The 15980-nt window shown below is 56.4% G+C and overlaps 1 protein-coding gene across 2 annotated transcripts in view; it reads right to left on the bottom strand.

Annotated features, from left to right (window-relative positions):
* Positions 1-1233: 1233 nt before the first annotated feature.
* Positions 1234-15980, bottom strand: part of ZFYVE28 (zinc finger FYVE-type containing 28) — a 114725-nt gene continuing 99978 nt past the window's right edge. For both annotated transcript variants that reach the window (XM_025998928.2, XM_025998939.2), the window contains 5 exons: positions 7646-7779; positions 6063-6179; positions 4861-4965; positions 2929-3032; positions 1234-2490 (listed from right to left, as the gene is read on the bottom strand). In XM_025998928.2, coding sequence (XP_025854713.2) covers positions 2359-2490; positions 2929-3032; positions 4861-4965; positions 6063-6179; positions 7646-7779 — 592 coding nt within the window. In that variant the 3' untranslated portion in view covers positions 1234-2358. The remainder of the gene's footprint in view (positions 2491-2928; positions 3033-4860; positions 4966-6062; positions 6180-7645; positions 7780-15980) is intronic.

Here is a 15980-nt window from a genome sequence, read left to right as displayed (position 1 = left end):
AGAACCTTCCCAAGGAAGAGACTCTGTGTTGGACTACGCCCCTCCCACCAGGTCTTGGCTCTGCCCTTGGGGTGTGGAGAGCCCTGCAGGAGGGCAGAGTGACCACACATCCCTAGCTTAGCATGGAAAGTCTCTGGAGTCAGGAACAAATGGTACTGCTAATCACACTTGCTGAGGACTCCCGTGGCCTGAGATCTTCCCGAGGGGCAGCCCAGGGTGGGGATGCATAGACAGCCAAGTCCACGTGGAGGGCCTCCTGGCTCCAAGCCACACCCAGAGCTCTCCTGCTGGAGGGGGGCCTGTCTATGCCAGGGCAGGCAGACCCTCTTCCCTGGGTCTCCGCTCCTCCCAGCGTGATCGGGAGGATGAGAATGGCTCATCACGTCTTCAGTCTGGAAGTTGACAACTGGGGGTGTCTGTTGTGGAGAGGTAGGCGGACCCCACAGCATCTCTCCATAGGAGCTGACTTCCTGGTCAGTTGGCAGCAGGGGCTGCCTCTACCCACCACATGACCTTCCAGAAGGCACCGCTGTCCAATTAGTGAGACACCAGCTGCAGCCACCCCCAGAGGTGGGAGGGGCTCTGTCCAGGTGCACAGCTGGAGACACTCCTTCTCTTCTGCTCCTAGACTCAGGATGGCTCCTAGGGAGCCCCCAAATTCTAAACACTTTCACCTCTCAGGAAGAAAGTGGGCCTGGTGCCTTCTGGGGTTTCTCCCAGCCATTCCCTATCCTCTGGGGGCCCAGTGTTCACCTCCAAGGGACTGGGCACCCAATTCCCAGGAGACCAGCCTCCAAGAGCAGAGGAAGGGGCCATTGCCATGGCAACCCCAGGGTGCAGCCAGCCTGCCTGCCTTCTCCCCAGGGCACTCCAGAAGGCATCCCGTAGATAGGTGGGTGGCCCAGCCCTGGATCAGGGTGGGGGATACTCCAAGGTGGGGGGGTCCAAGAACACAGCCCTCAACACACACATAGGCCAGGGGTCTGAGCCAAGGACACATGAGAAAAGGGGCTGGGCAAGTAGGCAGGCAGTGGAGACCCCGGAGCCCTCACAGGACATGGGATGGGGTTTTTGTGAGGGGGCAGCCTGGCCACCCCTCACCTAAGGGCTGGTGGGAGCCCTGAGCCTGTCCCAAGAGTGCAGAAGCCCCATGCTTCCTAGGGGAGAACGCATATTAGCAAGAACACCACCACTTCCCAGACAGAAAAAGAAGACCGCGTTCACATCAGAAACGAGTGTCTGCAATCCTTAAAGAGATTTATGGAAATGGCTTCGAATTACAGCATTTAGAAAATAAAAATAATCTCAATACATAATATTCCCTCTGTTGTATACTTCCACCCCAGAAGTCGTTTCTGTGCATGTGTACCCACTGTTCAGCAGTAGTTGGATTTTCTTATAAAAGAAGCAGTAGTGTGCCATCTCTCTAAAAATAAAGCTGCAATCGTCACTGCAATGTGAAGCCTGAGATTTAAGCCTGAGGTGTCCGTGCTAGGGCCCGCTGGCTGCCTTGGCCCAGGGGCTGGGCCAATCCAGGGTCTAGGAGGTGGGCCAGGGTCCCCTGGGAGAGGGACAGAGGGGAGGGGGTCATGGTAGCAGGTGGGCAACATCCAGTGGTCCTTGGCCCCTGGGAGCCCAGGCCCAAGAACCTGGGGAGCTGGGTCTCAGCATGGTGTGGGCAGCCGTTTGCCCCCATACTGTCAGCAGGTGGGCACACTCGGGCAGGGGCTCACTTGCTGGCCTGGAGGAGCTGGGTGTATATCTGCATCTCCCCACCTGAGAATAAAGAAGATGCCTGTTGTCTGGCCAAGGTCCCCAGGGGAGCAGGGATGGGCAGTGCTGGGGAACAAGGGTGCAGCTATGGGCTCAGAGCAGGGAGAGAGAATGGGCAGTGCATGGGGAAGTCCTAGGGGACCCTGAGGCCTGGCACCTTTCCTGGAGGTGTCCACCTTCTGCCCAGGCTTTAGCTCTGGGTGCAACCCCCACTTCCCCAGGCAAGAGTGGGCTCTTCTACCTCAGGGCAGGGCTCAGCGGGCTAGGGGCCCAGGGGCAAGGGGCAGGCAGGACGAGAGCCCACCCGTGCCCAGGAAGCCACCTGGCAGCCCTGGATACCCCCACTTCCTGAAGCCAACCTCCTGTCAGCTCCTACAGCTTGCTGGGGGTCCCCACAAGTCGGGGGGCCAGGGTGTGTGGGACGGAGGTGCTGGATGTTCTGGAAGTCTGGGCAGCCTGCAGCCTCCTCCAGTGGGGGTGGCAGCAGTTCAATGAATGCAGTGAAAACCCTCCCACAGCCAGCGGCACCTCCTTCCTGGGAGTCCTTCAGGCCCTGGCTGGTCTGGGGAGTGCCAGGGCTGTGTGTCAAATGCCCGCCTTGTCGCTGTAGAACGGTGTGACGTGGAACATGTAGCAGTGCGTGCACACGCGGACAGGCTTCACCTGCCCATAGCGGGGCAGCGGCGCCGAGTGTGAGGAGCAGCGGGAGCAGAAGATCTGGAATTCAAGGGCCAGGTGGTGGGGACCGTGAGCCAGGGTCCCCAGCAGGCCCCCGACTCTGCACCTCACCCCTCCCGACCTCACCCCTCCCTCCGAAACCAGGCAGGGCATTAGTGGTGGGGCTATGCGGGACCAAGAAGTGGGACTGGGACCCTCAGAAATCCTGGCAGGCCTGACCCCACTCCATGGCTGCTCCAGGCTCCCATTCAGACCCTCTTCCCTCCACATCCCCGGCTCTCAAGTGGCCAGGGGCTCTGTGTCTGAGGTCCACACCCTGTGCCAGGTCAGAGTGGCGCCCCAGGCTCAGGGACGTCTGCACAAAGACCCTCAAGGCCTTGTCGGGCTCCTGGGGCATTCGTCCTGACTTCTGAATTCTGTGCACAGCCCCCTGGGGTGGCTCCAGCCATGGTCCCTGGGCCACCCTATCCCTCTCACCTTCCCGCAGCTGCGGCAGTGGTGCTTCCGGCGGATGACAGTGAAGGGCGCTTTGCATGCAGTGCAGAAGCCGCAGGCCTCATCTGGCACCCATTCGGGTGGATCTGTGACAGTGAGAGTGCGGTCAGCCAGAGGGAGCTGTGCAGGGTGCCAGCGGGGAGCAGGTGGGCTCGGGTGGGAGGCAGTGCGCAGGCGCCTCGGGCTGGATGGCCTGGCCCTCCTCCTCCCTCGCCTCCCCTGGACCCCCTTACTGGCTACAGGCTACAGTCTCTGTCTTGGGAGACTGGCGGCATCACACAGATGGATGAGGTTGGTGGGGAGCCTGTCTTGTCAGCACCTCGCCTGACAGAGCCCTTGGGCAGAGGCGGTAGCTGCAAAATGAAGAAATCACCCCCTACCCTTGCTCAGCTCTAGGCACACTCTATGGGGGCCTCAAGTACCCCCAGCCTTGCAGTTCTCAGGCTCTTGGGGTCCTGGAGGCCCAGGGGGACACCCAGCTGCCTCCTCCCTGACATGCGTGCAGGCCAGGCTGGGCCAGGGGCCACCTCCTCCTTCCAGGCTGCATGTGGCCGGGTCCTAGCTCAACTCCTGAGGCCCTCTCTGACAGAAGCCTCTATGGAGATCTGCTCTGAAATTTGGGAGGCACGTGAGCACGGGGTGGAGTGGGTGGGCTGCTATACACAGCGAGATGGGCAGTTTCCTCTCATTTCAGGCATCAAGGTGACTACAGCGTGCCAGGCCCTAAGGCTAGCACCAACAGCCATGGGGGCACAGCATCTCAGATCCCTCCCCCGGGCCACAGCATGTGCTCAGAGGTGGTCTGTGCAGCCTCACATGGCCCCCAGGCTCGATGCTCATGTGGGCACTGGCCTGCATCCCTAGGCCCCATCCTCAGTGCCTCCAAACAGAGCTTGGCAAGGCTGCTGTCCAAGAAGGGCCTGGGGTCCCCTGCCTCCCTACTCCCCTGGAGGATCTGCCCTGCTCCCTGCCTGCCTGCACAGAACCAACTCTCCCAGCTTACATTCTGGGCCCAGTCAGCTCATCCCCACACTACAGGGAGGTCGTCTCTCATGCTTGCCATCCCCTGTGTAAAATCTGAGGCTGGCCCCAGGGAAATCCTGGATGGCAATGCTAGCTCCTTCGGGCCTCATTAGGTCAGGGCCTCCGCTCAGACAGATTAGGCCAGACACACTCCTGGAGAGGACTCTAAGGGTCCCAAGGGCTTCCTGGGCCTGTCCAGGGGTGCCACTTCAAGGAGGAGGGTGGGCTGCAACCCACAGGGAGGATGTGACCCTTGCCTGTGCACTGGGCAATGCAGTTCATTACATTCACATTACGCTCCCTGAGCAGAGGATTCCCAAGCTCCTATAATAGGTGCTTTGTACCATCATGTATGATTTTCTAGAACACTGGGACAAGGAGCTTGTGCTTCTCCTGACACCCCACGCCCATAGCCTCTGGCACCTCCAGGGGACTGGGAGGCACCAGGAAGGCCCTGAGGTGGGTACCAGCTGGGTCAGCCCTGAGGGCTGTGACCTCAGGCCTATCGTGAGGTCAACCTCAGCCTCCTTCTGGGCCCCATTCATGTTTGATGCCTGGGCAGGCCTGTGGCTACCATCCATCTTGGCACCTCTCCTAGGCCTCCAGCCCCTTCCAGACTCCTGGGGGGCCCCCACTCCCACAGATGTGCTGCCTGGCATCCCCAAGGTGCTCTGGTCACTAAGCCACCAGGTCCCCAGAAGGTCTGACCTCTAGGGGGCAAGGTCCATGGGCTTCCATATGAGCATACATTGTAGCCTGCAGCCCTGCAGGGAGGGAACCCCAGTTGGAGCAGTAGTGCTGTCATGAATTCTGCATCCAGGAAAGAGAGGGGGACAGTCCAGATGGGGTCCTTGCCCCCTGCCCAGCACACAGCACAGACTTGACACACACCTTCCAAGTCCCCATCCCGGGTCTTGGCTGCCAGTTCAGAGGACGACAGGGTCTCCTGGCACAGGGCACAGTCTTCTAAGGCCGCACTCCGCAGGCTTTGGGTCACTAGAAGAGAAAGGAAAGGGAGAGGTTGATGTACAAGCACGGGTCCCAGTAGGCCCACCCGCATGTGGGCAGCAGTGTGGCCAGTGGGGGTCAGCTGCCCTGTAGCCAGCCAACAGGCCCCCAAAGCCCAGAGCTCCTGCACTGTCTACATGTGGGAAGGTCCCCCTGGGCTGTGAGTCTGAGGCAGCAGGTGTCAGGCCTAGACGGAAGCCGAGGAACCTGCCATCCTTGCTTACAGAACTGCTTTGCATCACCTACCTTTTCTGAATCATGATGTTTCAAGAAGCAGCTCTGCCCAGAATTCCCTGACAGGCTGGTGGTTCAGATACCAGGAGGCAGAGCTGGGGTGACTGCTCTCTCTCCTCCCCCCTAGCTAGGATGTTCCCTGCTGGGCAGGGGGTGGGCTCTAGGGCTGAGCAGGATACCCTGTGTGTCCAGACGCCCTGTGAGGACAGGTAGCTCACCCAGAACAGGTATCTCAGCCCAGGGCCAGGGGAGGACGAGCAGGGGTCAGGCCCCCTCCCCACCCTATGCACATGGGAGTATGCAAACATACATGTGTGAGTGCGTGTCTGTGCCTGAGATGTGTGGACAACTGTAAATACAGTTGTGAGGAAGGTCATAGGCAGCCACAGGTTATAAACGGCCACTTCCCCCATGGAGAGGGGACCTAGGTCCTTGACTCTGGGCTGGCCTCTGACAGCTCCAGCAGATGGAATTCGGGAGAAGTGACTCTGTGCCACGTCTGGTCTCAACTTTAAGGGGAACGGCATGGCCCCTCTCAGCCTGTTGGCCCCAGGAAGTTGGGTGACCTTGCTGGGGCTCCTACAGGGGGAAGCCAAGAGGTACTTCAGGCCACGGCCTGTGCGTGTGGGGTTGGGAGCCACCTGCAGAGGTGCCAGGGCAGGCGGCCTCCTGAGGCCTGTGCCATGTGCCCATTGGTCCCTAGCAGGGAGCCTGGCAGTGCCAAGTGGGTTCTGGCTGGAGTGGGGGGGGACATGTAAAAGCTAGGGGGCTATGTAGGGCTGTGTGCACATGCTCAGGGTGGGGAGGTACAGCTCCTGGGTTGGCACAGACACGCCCTGGATGACACTCACCCTTCTTTAGCTTCTCTTTGTCATCTGTTTCTGGCTTGGTGGCCATGACCTCAAAAAGGGTCTTGAGAATACTTCTCAGGTCACTGGCATAGTTTGTCTGCAGCTGGTCAGCTACCCCTAGAGAGGAGGACAAAGAGAGGACAGGTCAAGCCAACCAGCCACAGAGGCTCAGCGCAGCAGCCAGCTGGATGCCACCACCGCTGCCAGAGCTCTTGGCCCAAGACTAACACACCCTCAGGTTGGCCAGGGCCAGAGGAGGCCACCCAGCCCCCCGGCCACAGCTTGGCCCAAGTGAAAGCTCAGGAGTCAAGGGAAAAAGACTTATAGACAGCCCTGCCACTGGCCTTCGGTTATCCTCTGTGCCCTTCATCCTTAGGGTCACAGCCATCACCCCTGATGGTCCAGCCTCTCCCTGAGGGCTGAGCCTGGAGCCCCGCTGTGGCCAGCCCACAGACACAGTCACACGTGCACCGAGATGCACCCTTGGCCCCTGGCCCCTGGCAATCACCTTGGCGGCAGGGCCCCAGTGAGGATCCGTGTGACTAGGGGAGCAGAGGTGGCACCCCCCACAGCAGGTGCCCAGTGCCCAGCCTTTTGCTCTATCCCTAGAAGCTCCCCAGTAGGAGAGCATGTCCCCACCCTCACTGTAGAAGTCTCTTCCCTCCCTAAATGAGGGTGTTTCTCAGTGAAAAGCCAGGTTAGGTCTCGGGGGGCAGACCCAGCTGCCAAGTACAGCAAAGTGAGGGAAAAGCTGCGGGCACCCCACAGAATGTGAAGCCCAGTGAGCTGTCCCACCAACAGTGGTGCCATCAGCGCTTCTGGAGGATTTGTACACTGGCAATTGCACTGAGCACCTGCTGGGCACAATACTTCCTCCACCCCACCCCCCCGACAAACCTGTGTGAACTAGAGCTGAAAAACCTGAGTTCGGGCGACTAGTCCCACCTGGCTTGGCTCGGCAGTGCCCCGGTGCCCTCGGCAGCACGGGACAGCCCTGGTTCTGCAGGGACTGCCAGGCCACAGGCAGCATTCCTGCCCAGCAGGCAGGCCAGAGTGGGCTGCAGGCCAAGCACCGTCTGAGCCCATCTCTCAAGGGTGGGGGCGGGAAGGGCAGGCAGGATGCCAGGAAGGGGGCTTCAGTGCACACGTTTATGCTTTGAACCACGTGGATGTGTTAGTTATTTTAAACACAGGGCTAAGAGAAGCTCACGCCCTCTGAACTCCCCAGGGGAAACAAGCCTGCAGCTAGGTTGCCTCCGCTCCCCCAGCAGGTAGCCATCCCTAGAGAAGGAAACAAAGTTGGGCAGGGTGCACTAACCACTGAACCACCAACTGGACAGAACCTCCTCATGGGTGGCTGAGGCCCCCACGGGACCCATGAGTCCCCAGTCACACCTGGGGCCCTAGTGAGGACTTAAGTCTTCCTCCCCACTGGGTTGGGGTGAAGAAATGACACAGGGGTGGGGGGAAGACCCCAGATAAGGTGGGAGGGACCTGGCACCCCCTGCACCCCACACCTTATCCACCCGGGCGCTGCCCACCCCCTGGAGCTCTGTCCACCCCACCCCAGCCCAGCCGGGCACCTGAAATGCAGACAAACAGGCGGTGGATCAGGTCGTGGCTGCCGTGGAACCTGGACCGGATCTTCTCCCTTGTGGCTACAGGGGCTGCCTCCAGCACAGCCTTGTCTGAGGAGCAGGATCTGTCCGTGGAGCCACTGCCAAGGAAGGAAATATGGGATGCATGGGGTGGGGGCACGGCCAGGGGCTTCTGGAACCCGAAAACCCATGAGTGAGAACAAAATGCTCTCTGCCTTGGAGGTGCCTAGTGCACGGGAGCTGAGTATCGAGCTTTAAGAGCTTCACAACGTTAGCAGGATGTTAGCAGCGTCCTGATATCCTGAACCTAAGGAGCTCCTGGCACAGTAGGGCTTCTGCCCCTGCCCCTGCCCTGCCCACCAGCTTTCACTCTCAGCTCCTGCCCTCTCTGGGTGGGGTGTAGACTACTCAGTGCAGACTTACAGGGTCATCTATCATCCGGATTAACATTATCTACTGACTTTCTCCTAAGGGAGATTCGACTCACCTAGTTACACCCTATGCAGTGGGGGTGAATGGTGGCCCCCCAAATATGTGCCCACACCGTGACCCCTGGAACCAGCAAGTGTGACTTATTTGCATAAAGGGTCTTTGCAGCTAGAGAGGAGAAAGTCATCTTGGATTATCGGGTGGCCCTAATCCAAGGACAAGTGTCCTCATGTGGGGATGCTGTTGGACAGGAGAGCAGGAGGGTGTGAGGCCAGGGTGCAGGGGAAGGGAACGCGGCCACAGGCTGAGGGGTACCTGCAGGGAAGAGGACCCTGCCCCAGAGCTGCTGGAGGGGATGTGGTCCTGCCCAATTTCAGACTCCAGCCTCACTAAGGTAGAGGGTGAATTCCTGTTGTGGGCCAATGTTGTAGGACAGAGTCCTGCCCCCACCATATACATATTTTCCCTTGTTTTGCCCAGTGGCTGCCAGGCCCCCCTGGGGGGGGGGCATCCATCACTCACCTCCTCTCTTCTCTCTTCCATCTGTTGTACAACCTAGGAAAATCTCTCCATTTTACTTTCCAACCTTCCCCCTGACGTTTTAATTATGCTCTCCCTGTTTCACAGATTCAAGCCTTTTATCTGTCTGGAAATATTCATTATAATTCGTTTAAAAGTTGCAGACCGCTGCCCACACCACCTCCTCTTCCTTCCAAGTAGGGAGTTAGTCTGCTGTCCACGCCAGTGGCCTATCTCAGCACCTGGGGTCCTTGGCTGTCTGCACCTTGGAGGGAATTTTGCATGGGGGCAGCATGAGCTGGGGCTGCCACCCAGAAGCATGCGGTGCTCTGCCCGTGGTCCGCAGACATGAGCGGATCTTCAGGGTGGCTCAGGGGTCGTGCAGTGGCCAAATCAACAAGGTGCCACGTGGGCCCCTGATGCACAGTGGAGAAACACAGACCGGCCCCAGGTCTATGCAGGGGGGTGCACCCTGTGACGTAAGACCAGCAAGAAGCACAAAAATGTGACACGCCCTGGCCCACCCAGTGCAGGGGAAGGCCAGGCTGAATGGGGCTGCAGGCTCTGTGGGCTCCCCACCTTCATCGGGGGCTGTGTGCGCTTCACCCAGCATCTAACATTAAGGATTATTCACTTATGAGCATCTAATGTTTCACTGGAAGGTGGAGCAGCCAAAGCAGACTGGGGCTGGGCTGGCTGACACTCGGCTCCCTCCTCCTGAGGAACAGGGCCCCTGACTTTTGGCCCGGGGGCTGGGGGACCTGGCTGCCCCCTACCTCCCATCCCTGCCCTGGATGCTGAATAAAGAAAGAGCATTCACAGTGTCACCGGCCAGAATCCTCAGCCTCAGGTGACAGCTTTACCCAGAAGATTTGGAAGCAGGGACCCAAACCCAACACAAACATTCACGGCAGCATTCTTTCCCAGAGCCAAAAGGTGGACAGAGTCCAAGCGTCCATCCACAGGTGAGTGGATGAGCAAACAGGGTCCATCCATGCAGTGGAACACGATTCAGCCAGAAGAGGAGGTTGTGTGTGTGCCGTGAGATGCAAGGCCAGGAAGACATGAGGCTGTGACACGGTCACATCGTGGGTGACTCCACATATTTGAAATGTCTAGAAAAGGCAAATATATAGAGACGGGGGGTGGAGGAGGGCGGCCAGGGGCTGGCGGTGGGGAGATGGGGAGCCCCTGCTAATGCAGATGGGGTTTCCTTACGGGGTGATGGAAGTGTGACCGTAACTGCAAGCATATGAACATACACTGCAGTGTACTCTTAAAACAATAAAGGAATATTTTTATTATAACCATCTAACAAACGCATATAGAGGAAAGAGCTCACAAGCTAAATGCCTATCAACAGTGGGTTGGCTCAACAAATTCAGTTGCATCCATACAATTTCCACCTTGTTTTTTTTTTTTTTTTAAGATTTTTAAAATTTATTCATGAGAGACGGGGGCGGGGGGGGCGGGGGCAGAGACACAGGCAGAGGGAAAAGGAGGCTCCATGCAGGGAGCCTGATGTGGGACTCAATCCCGGGACTCCAGGATCACGCACTGGGCGGAAGGCAGGCACTAAACCGCTGAGCCACCCAGGGATCCCCACAATTTCCACTTTGTAGAAGGATAGTTAGATGCTAGAAAAGTTAAAATAGTAAATAAAAAATAGTATTAAAAAATTAGAGATATCATATGTACATAGTGAGAGATGGGGAAAGATGATCAAAGCATTAATATCATCATATTTATCTGAATAGTAGGACTACGGTGGGATCCCTGGGTGGCTCAGCGGTTTCGCGCCTGCCTTTGGCTCAGGGCGCGATCCTGGAGTCCCGGGAGCGAGTCCCACATCGGGCTCCCAGCGTGGAGCCTGCTTCTCCCTCTGCCTGTGTCTCTGCCTCTCTCTCTCTCTCTCTCTCTCTCTCTCTATGTCTATCATAAATAAATAAAAATAAATCTTTAAAAAAAATAGTAGGACTACGGATAAATTAGTCTTTTCCAAAGTGTCTTCTATGAGCACGTGTTACTTCTGTCATCAGAATAAACATTATCTTGAGGAGAAAGGACGTGCCTGCTGGCAGCAGATGGCACCACAACCCTGTTGTGGTGGGAGTCTGTGTCCAAGCACAGGTAGAGGCGGCTCTGGGGGCACCCTGGGGGTTCAGCCCTGTAGCCCCAGCCTGGCAGGCCAATGCCACGGAGACCGTGGATCCTGAAGCTGGTGGCCCCCTGAGACTTGGGCAGAGTGGGGGTACGGGGATGGTGGGGACCCATGAGGACACTAATCCTAGGTGGAGAGACTACTTTAAAGGCTGAGGGGAGCCAAAGAACAGACCTCAGGAGGCAGAAGCTGGGACCTCACCTGGGATGTGAGCCTACACCTTGTCTGTGTCTGCTCGGTCCCAGGGGCCACATGGATGGTCACTATTTGCACACTCCTGATGGCCACCCCTTTGGAAGAGTGCTGATTGTTCATGGGCCAGTGGCAGGCACAGACCCATGCTGGACACACTGCAGGCTAAAGGCAGAGGGGCACACCCCTCTACAGGGAAACACCCTGCCTTCCCATGCACCAGCATCTGCCAGGGCTTGCCCTTTCCCCTCTGCCCACAGGCAGCAGGCTGACAGCTTGGGGACTGTGTTCAGAGGCCAGGCCCAAGGGCTACTGCGGAGCCCTGCCTAGCTCGGCATGCCCACTGGGCAGCCCCTGGCAGATGTATGGAGGCAGGACTCACCCTAGGCCTCAGAGGAGCCCAGCACCAAGGACTTGGCAGGTACAAACTTCCCTGGACACACCAGGGGCCACCTTGGGAGCTGCAGGTCCTACCAAGATTACCAAAGGCGCAGGACAAAGAATCTTTCCAAACAGAAGTCAGAACATGTCCACCTCTACTTTCCAGTTAGTCCATGTAAAAGCAAAAAGCCTTCCTGAAGCTTCTAGGGCCTTGCAGAGTCTGGACCCTTCTGTCCACCTCCCCTCCCACATGCTTCTCAGACTTCCTCCTTGCTGTCCCAAAGAAGCCAAACATACTATGACACAGGGCCTTTACACAGGTGTCAATGGGCCCAGAATTTTTTTCTGGGTACCCCCAGATGCCTCTATCTGGTATGCTCTATTGGAGGCCTTTCCTTGACCACAAGCAGGAATCATGCCCACCCCCCACCCCCCACCCCAGCTCTCTTCCTACCCCTACCTGCACAGTGTTCCTCAGGACACTCAGCTCCCTGACATAGCATGTGTGTGCCGACTCTGTGTCTTACTCTGGGAGAATACAAGGCTGGCCCAGCAGCAACTTCTTTGGTTCATTGCTGTATGTCCAAAATCAAAGGCAGCCCCACCCTTCACAAACCTCCCAATCTGTGTCTGTTAAACAATTAGTATGAATTCATTAGTCGGGGGGAGACCTAGAAGTGGACTATCTGTGGGAATAAAGGCTTTCTCCATGGCTGTGATGCTAGATGGGCTTCAGCCTCTAGCAGAGCCTCCTCACAGCTCACAGCTTCGGAATACTGCCTTCATTGCCTCTCCCATGAAGATGGCTTTGATGCAATGGCCCCCCTGGGAGGAGTGGGAGAGCTCCCCAAGACATGCGTCCACATCAAACCCCCAGAACCTGTGACTGGACTGTCCAGGGAGGCTCCACATCTGACCACGATGATGACAAGGGTCCTTGTAAGAGGAGCAGAGGAGACATATGGAGAGGAGGCTGCGTGTGGCCGGAAGGGAGCTGGAGGGAGCGTAGGAAACACCTGGAGCCAGGACTGGAGGGAAGGCTGCTCCCCTGGGGCCTCCAGAGAGAGCATGGCTCCTGATTTTGGATTTCACCTCCAGAACCATGTGGTTTCCATTGTTTGAAGCCCTGGCATGGGGTAGTTTGCTTCTGCTGCCCCGGGAAGCCCATTCAGACCCAGAACCGGCCTTCCAACCCCAAGTCCTTCTCTCACCTGCTGGGCTCAGAAAGTGTTCCTCAGGCAGAATGGACACCAATGGGCCCAGTAAGAAAAGGCAGATCCCACGTGGAGGACATCAGTGCACACGTGTGTGTGTGGCAGTGAGAGGTGGGGCTGTCCTGCCACTGAGGACACAGCGGTTCCTCCCAACGAAGCCTGCTACAGAAGAGGCTGTCACACTAAGCATAATTATGCCTCTCACGCTGCCATAGCGAACCTCCATTTATCCCACAGCTGCCCTGACAGGTCCTGTGTGTCCCCAGGCCATGGCACAGTGTCTAGCTTTTTCCACTTATGAGACTACAGCTCTGTCTCTGACAGCCCCCAGGAGGCATCTTCCAAAGCCGGGGCTATAGGGTGTAGGGGGGGGTGCTGCAGAGTCTGGAGAGCCCCAAAGCACCCACTGCCACTTGTAGCTCCTCCAAATGGGCCTCTCCCCTCCTGTGGGCATGCTGCCCTCACCTGGCTGCTACCTGGGTCCCGACCACCTCCTCCCTCCATGGGGAGGAGTAGCGGCTGTGGTCTGGCTCTTCTGGGAATGCAGCACAGCCCAGCCCTGGAGAAGGTCCCATGGCTGGGTTATGGGAGTCCAATTTTATATTATTCCCTATTAATACAGGTGCAATAGGCATATACTCTAGAAAAGCCAGGAAACATAAGCAAAAAATTATGTGTCTATGTGTATTTTATAAATATATGTGGTTGTCACATAAGCATAGGGGACATGGGTTACCCTCTACTCTTGTACCTTGCACGCTTTTCCTGAGCTTTTGATGCTTTTATTTTTTAAGATTGTATTTATTTGAGAGAGAGAGAGAGAGAGAGAGAGACAAAGAGAGACAGAGAGAGCACGAGCAGGGGGAGAGGCAGAGGGAGAGGAAGAAGCAGACTCCCTGCTGAGCAGGGAGCCCAACACAGGATTCAATCCCAGGACTCCGGGATCACGACCTGAGCTGAAGGCAGATGTTAACTGAACCACCCAGGTGCCCAAGTTTTTGCTGCTTTTAAAAGCTCTCAGAGCAGAAGGCTCCAAGGCTGGTGAACAAAGCAGTGGGTGAACTTGACTGCAGATAGTGTCCTGCTCTCCCTTCTGTGCCACACTCAGCAATTGAATCCTGTTTTCTGGGGACGCCTGGGTGGCTCAGCAGTTAAGCATCTGCCTTCGGCCCAAGGTGTGATCCTGGAGTCCCGGGATCGAGGCCCACACCGGGCTCCCTGTGGGGAGCCTGCTTCTTCCTCTGCCTGTGTCTCTGCCTCTCTCTCTGTGTCTCTCATGAATAAATAAATAAAATCTTAAAAAAAAAAAAAAAAAAGAACCCTGTTTTCCGCCTCCGTGGAGATGGGAGGGAATGCTGTGCTTGAGAAAGTGACTGTTCAGGCAGGGATTCTCCTGGTCCCAGGTGTGGGGAGGGGGTGGAGGAGACAACCCTTTTAGGGCACTGCTGTGGCCACAAGGCAGCAGTGAGGCCGTCCCCTGCATCCTCCACTGCACTCCTGCTCAGAGTCCTGCCTTGTACCCCTGCACCATGGAAGCCCCAGATATGGAAGGAGCAGGATGCTGGGCAGAGTAAGGAGGGACAGGCCCAAGGACCACAGGGAGGGAGGATGGGATGGTTGTACCTGAGGCCCAGTACAGCAGGCCTGGACTCTGTTGGTCCTCCTCCCCTGGAGCTGCCCCTGCAGGGCAGCCCCCTAAAGCCATGAACATCCACACACCACACATACAGGTTGGGATGAGCACATGGATCCTGCCCAGGCTGGGGGACAGGGGTGGGCAGCTGTGTCCGTACCAGAGAAGTGGGGCTGGACTGCCACCAGCACATCTCTGTGGCTGCATCATGCTGAGGGGCAGCAGCCACAAGAGGTCCACTGCAGGGGCAGGAGTCTGGAGGACAGAACCCAGGATATGAGAGACTGGACATGAACCCCAGTGCTGCCCTCCAAATCCTGGGGTGTCCCACTGAGGCCAGCTGCCTTCCAATGCTTGGCAGCCCCTCATTTTCACTGGAGCCACAGCCACGCCTCCCCCGGCCATGGACCTATGTCATCCTCCAGCCTAAAGGATCTGATGTGGTGTGGGGGCTGGAAGGATGGACCAAAGACGTGACACTGGAGGCTGGGCTCTGGAGGTGAGCCCATGGGTTCTGCAGTTGGCCCCCAAACTGGAATCAGACAAATGCGAGAGGGACTGCCACAAAGGAGGGGCTCTGAGCTGCTGTTTCAAATCTATGAAGCAGGGATGGCAAAGAAATGCTGCCACAGGACTCAATGAGGCCACTGGGCAAAGTTCCCCATGAGTTTCATCAAAGGCACACAGTGACATGGTCTAGCAGAGACAGGAGGGATGTCATAGCAGAGAGGGACAGGACAGTGACCCAAGGAGCAAACAGGGACCAGAGGCAGGAAATTGCAGAGATCATCTAGAAAGCTGACATAGGTAGGGGTGCACAGAGCCAGACATGGGGCAGGGATGGGGCAGATGGCCTGGGGCCAAAGAGACCAGGAGAGCAGGGGGTCCTGGGACCATCACCCAGCTATTTGGTATTACCTGCCTGAGGGAAAGTCAAGAGGGTGGAGCGGGGTCAGAGGACAATGTGAATAAATTCTTCCACTCACTGAGTAAGTTGAACAAACCTACATCTAGTAAAGAAATTGAAACTATAGTTAAGAACCTTCCCATGAAAACTCTAGGCCCAGATGGCTTCACTGGTGAATTCTAACAAATATTTAAGGCAAAAATAGTACCCACTCTACACAAACTCTTCTGGAAAACTGAAGAAGTGGGAATGCTCCCCAGCGCAGCCTGGGATCACAGCTTTGTTCTCATATCCAATCCTGAAAAGGACATTGTGAGAAAAGAAAGTTGCTGCCTGACATTCCTCACAGTCAGATGCAAAATTCTCAATGAAATTTTAGCAAATCCAAGATAATAATAAAAAGGATAATACCTAGTGGCAAATCCAAGATAATAATAAAAAGGATAATACCTAGTGGCAAATCCAAGATAATAATAAAAAGGATAATACCTAGTGGCCAAGTGAGGTTCATCCCAGGAATGTAAGATTAACTTAACATCTGAATATCAACCAATGTCATTTGTCACATTAACAAAATAAAAAGTAAAAACAATCCTATCATTCCAAAAGATGCAGAAAAAGCATTTCAGGAAACTCATCTATTCTTGATTTAAAAAACTCTCAGCAAACTGGAAATAAAGGAGAACTTCCAGGGCACCCGGTGGCTTAGCAGTTGAACTTCTGCCTTTGGCTCAGCTTGTTATCCCAGAGTCCTGGGATCAAGTCCCACATCAGGCTCCCCACAGAGAGCCTGCTTCTCCCTCTGCCTATGTCTCTGCCTCTCTCTCTGTGTCTCTCATGAATAAATAAATAAAATCTTAAAAATAAAATAAAATAAAATAAAA

The sequence above is a fragment of the Vulpes vulpes genome, chromosome 14 (assembly GCF_048418805.1).
Source record: "Vulpes vulpes isolate BD-2025 chromosome 14, VulVul3, whole genome shotgun sequence".
NCBI classification, from domain to species: Eukaryota; Metazoa; Chordata; class Mammalia; order Carnivora; family Canidae; genus Vulpes; species Vulpes vulpes.
Note: the sequence above shows the minus strand (reverse complement) of the source record. Positions and strands in the feature narration are given on the sequence as shown.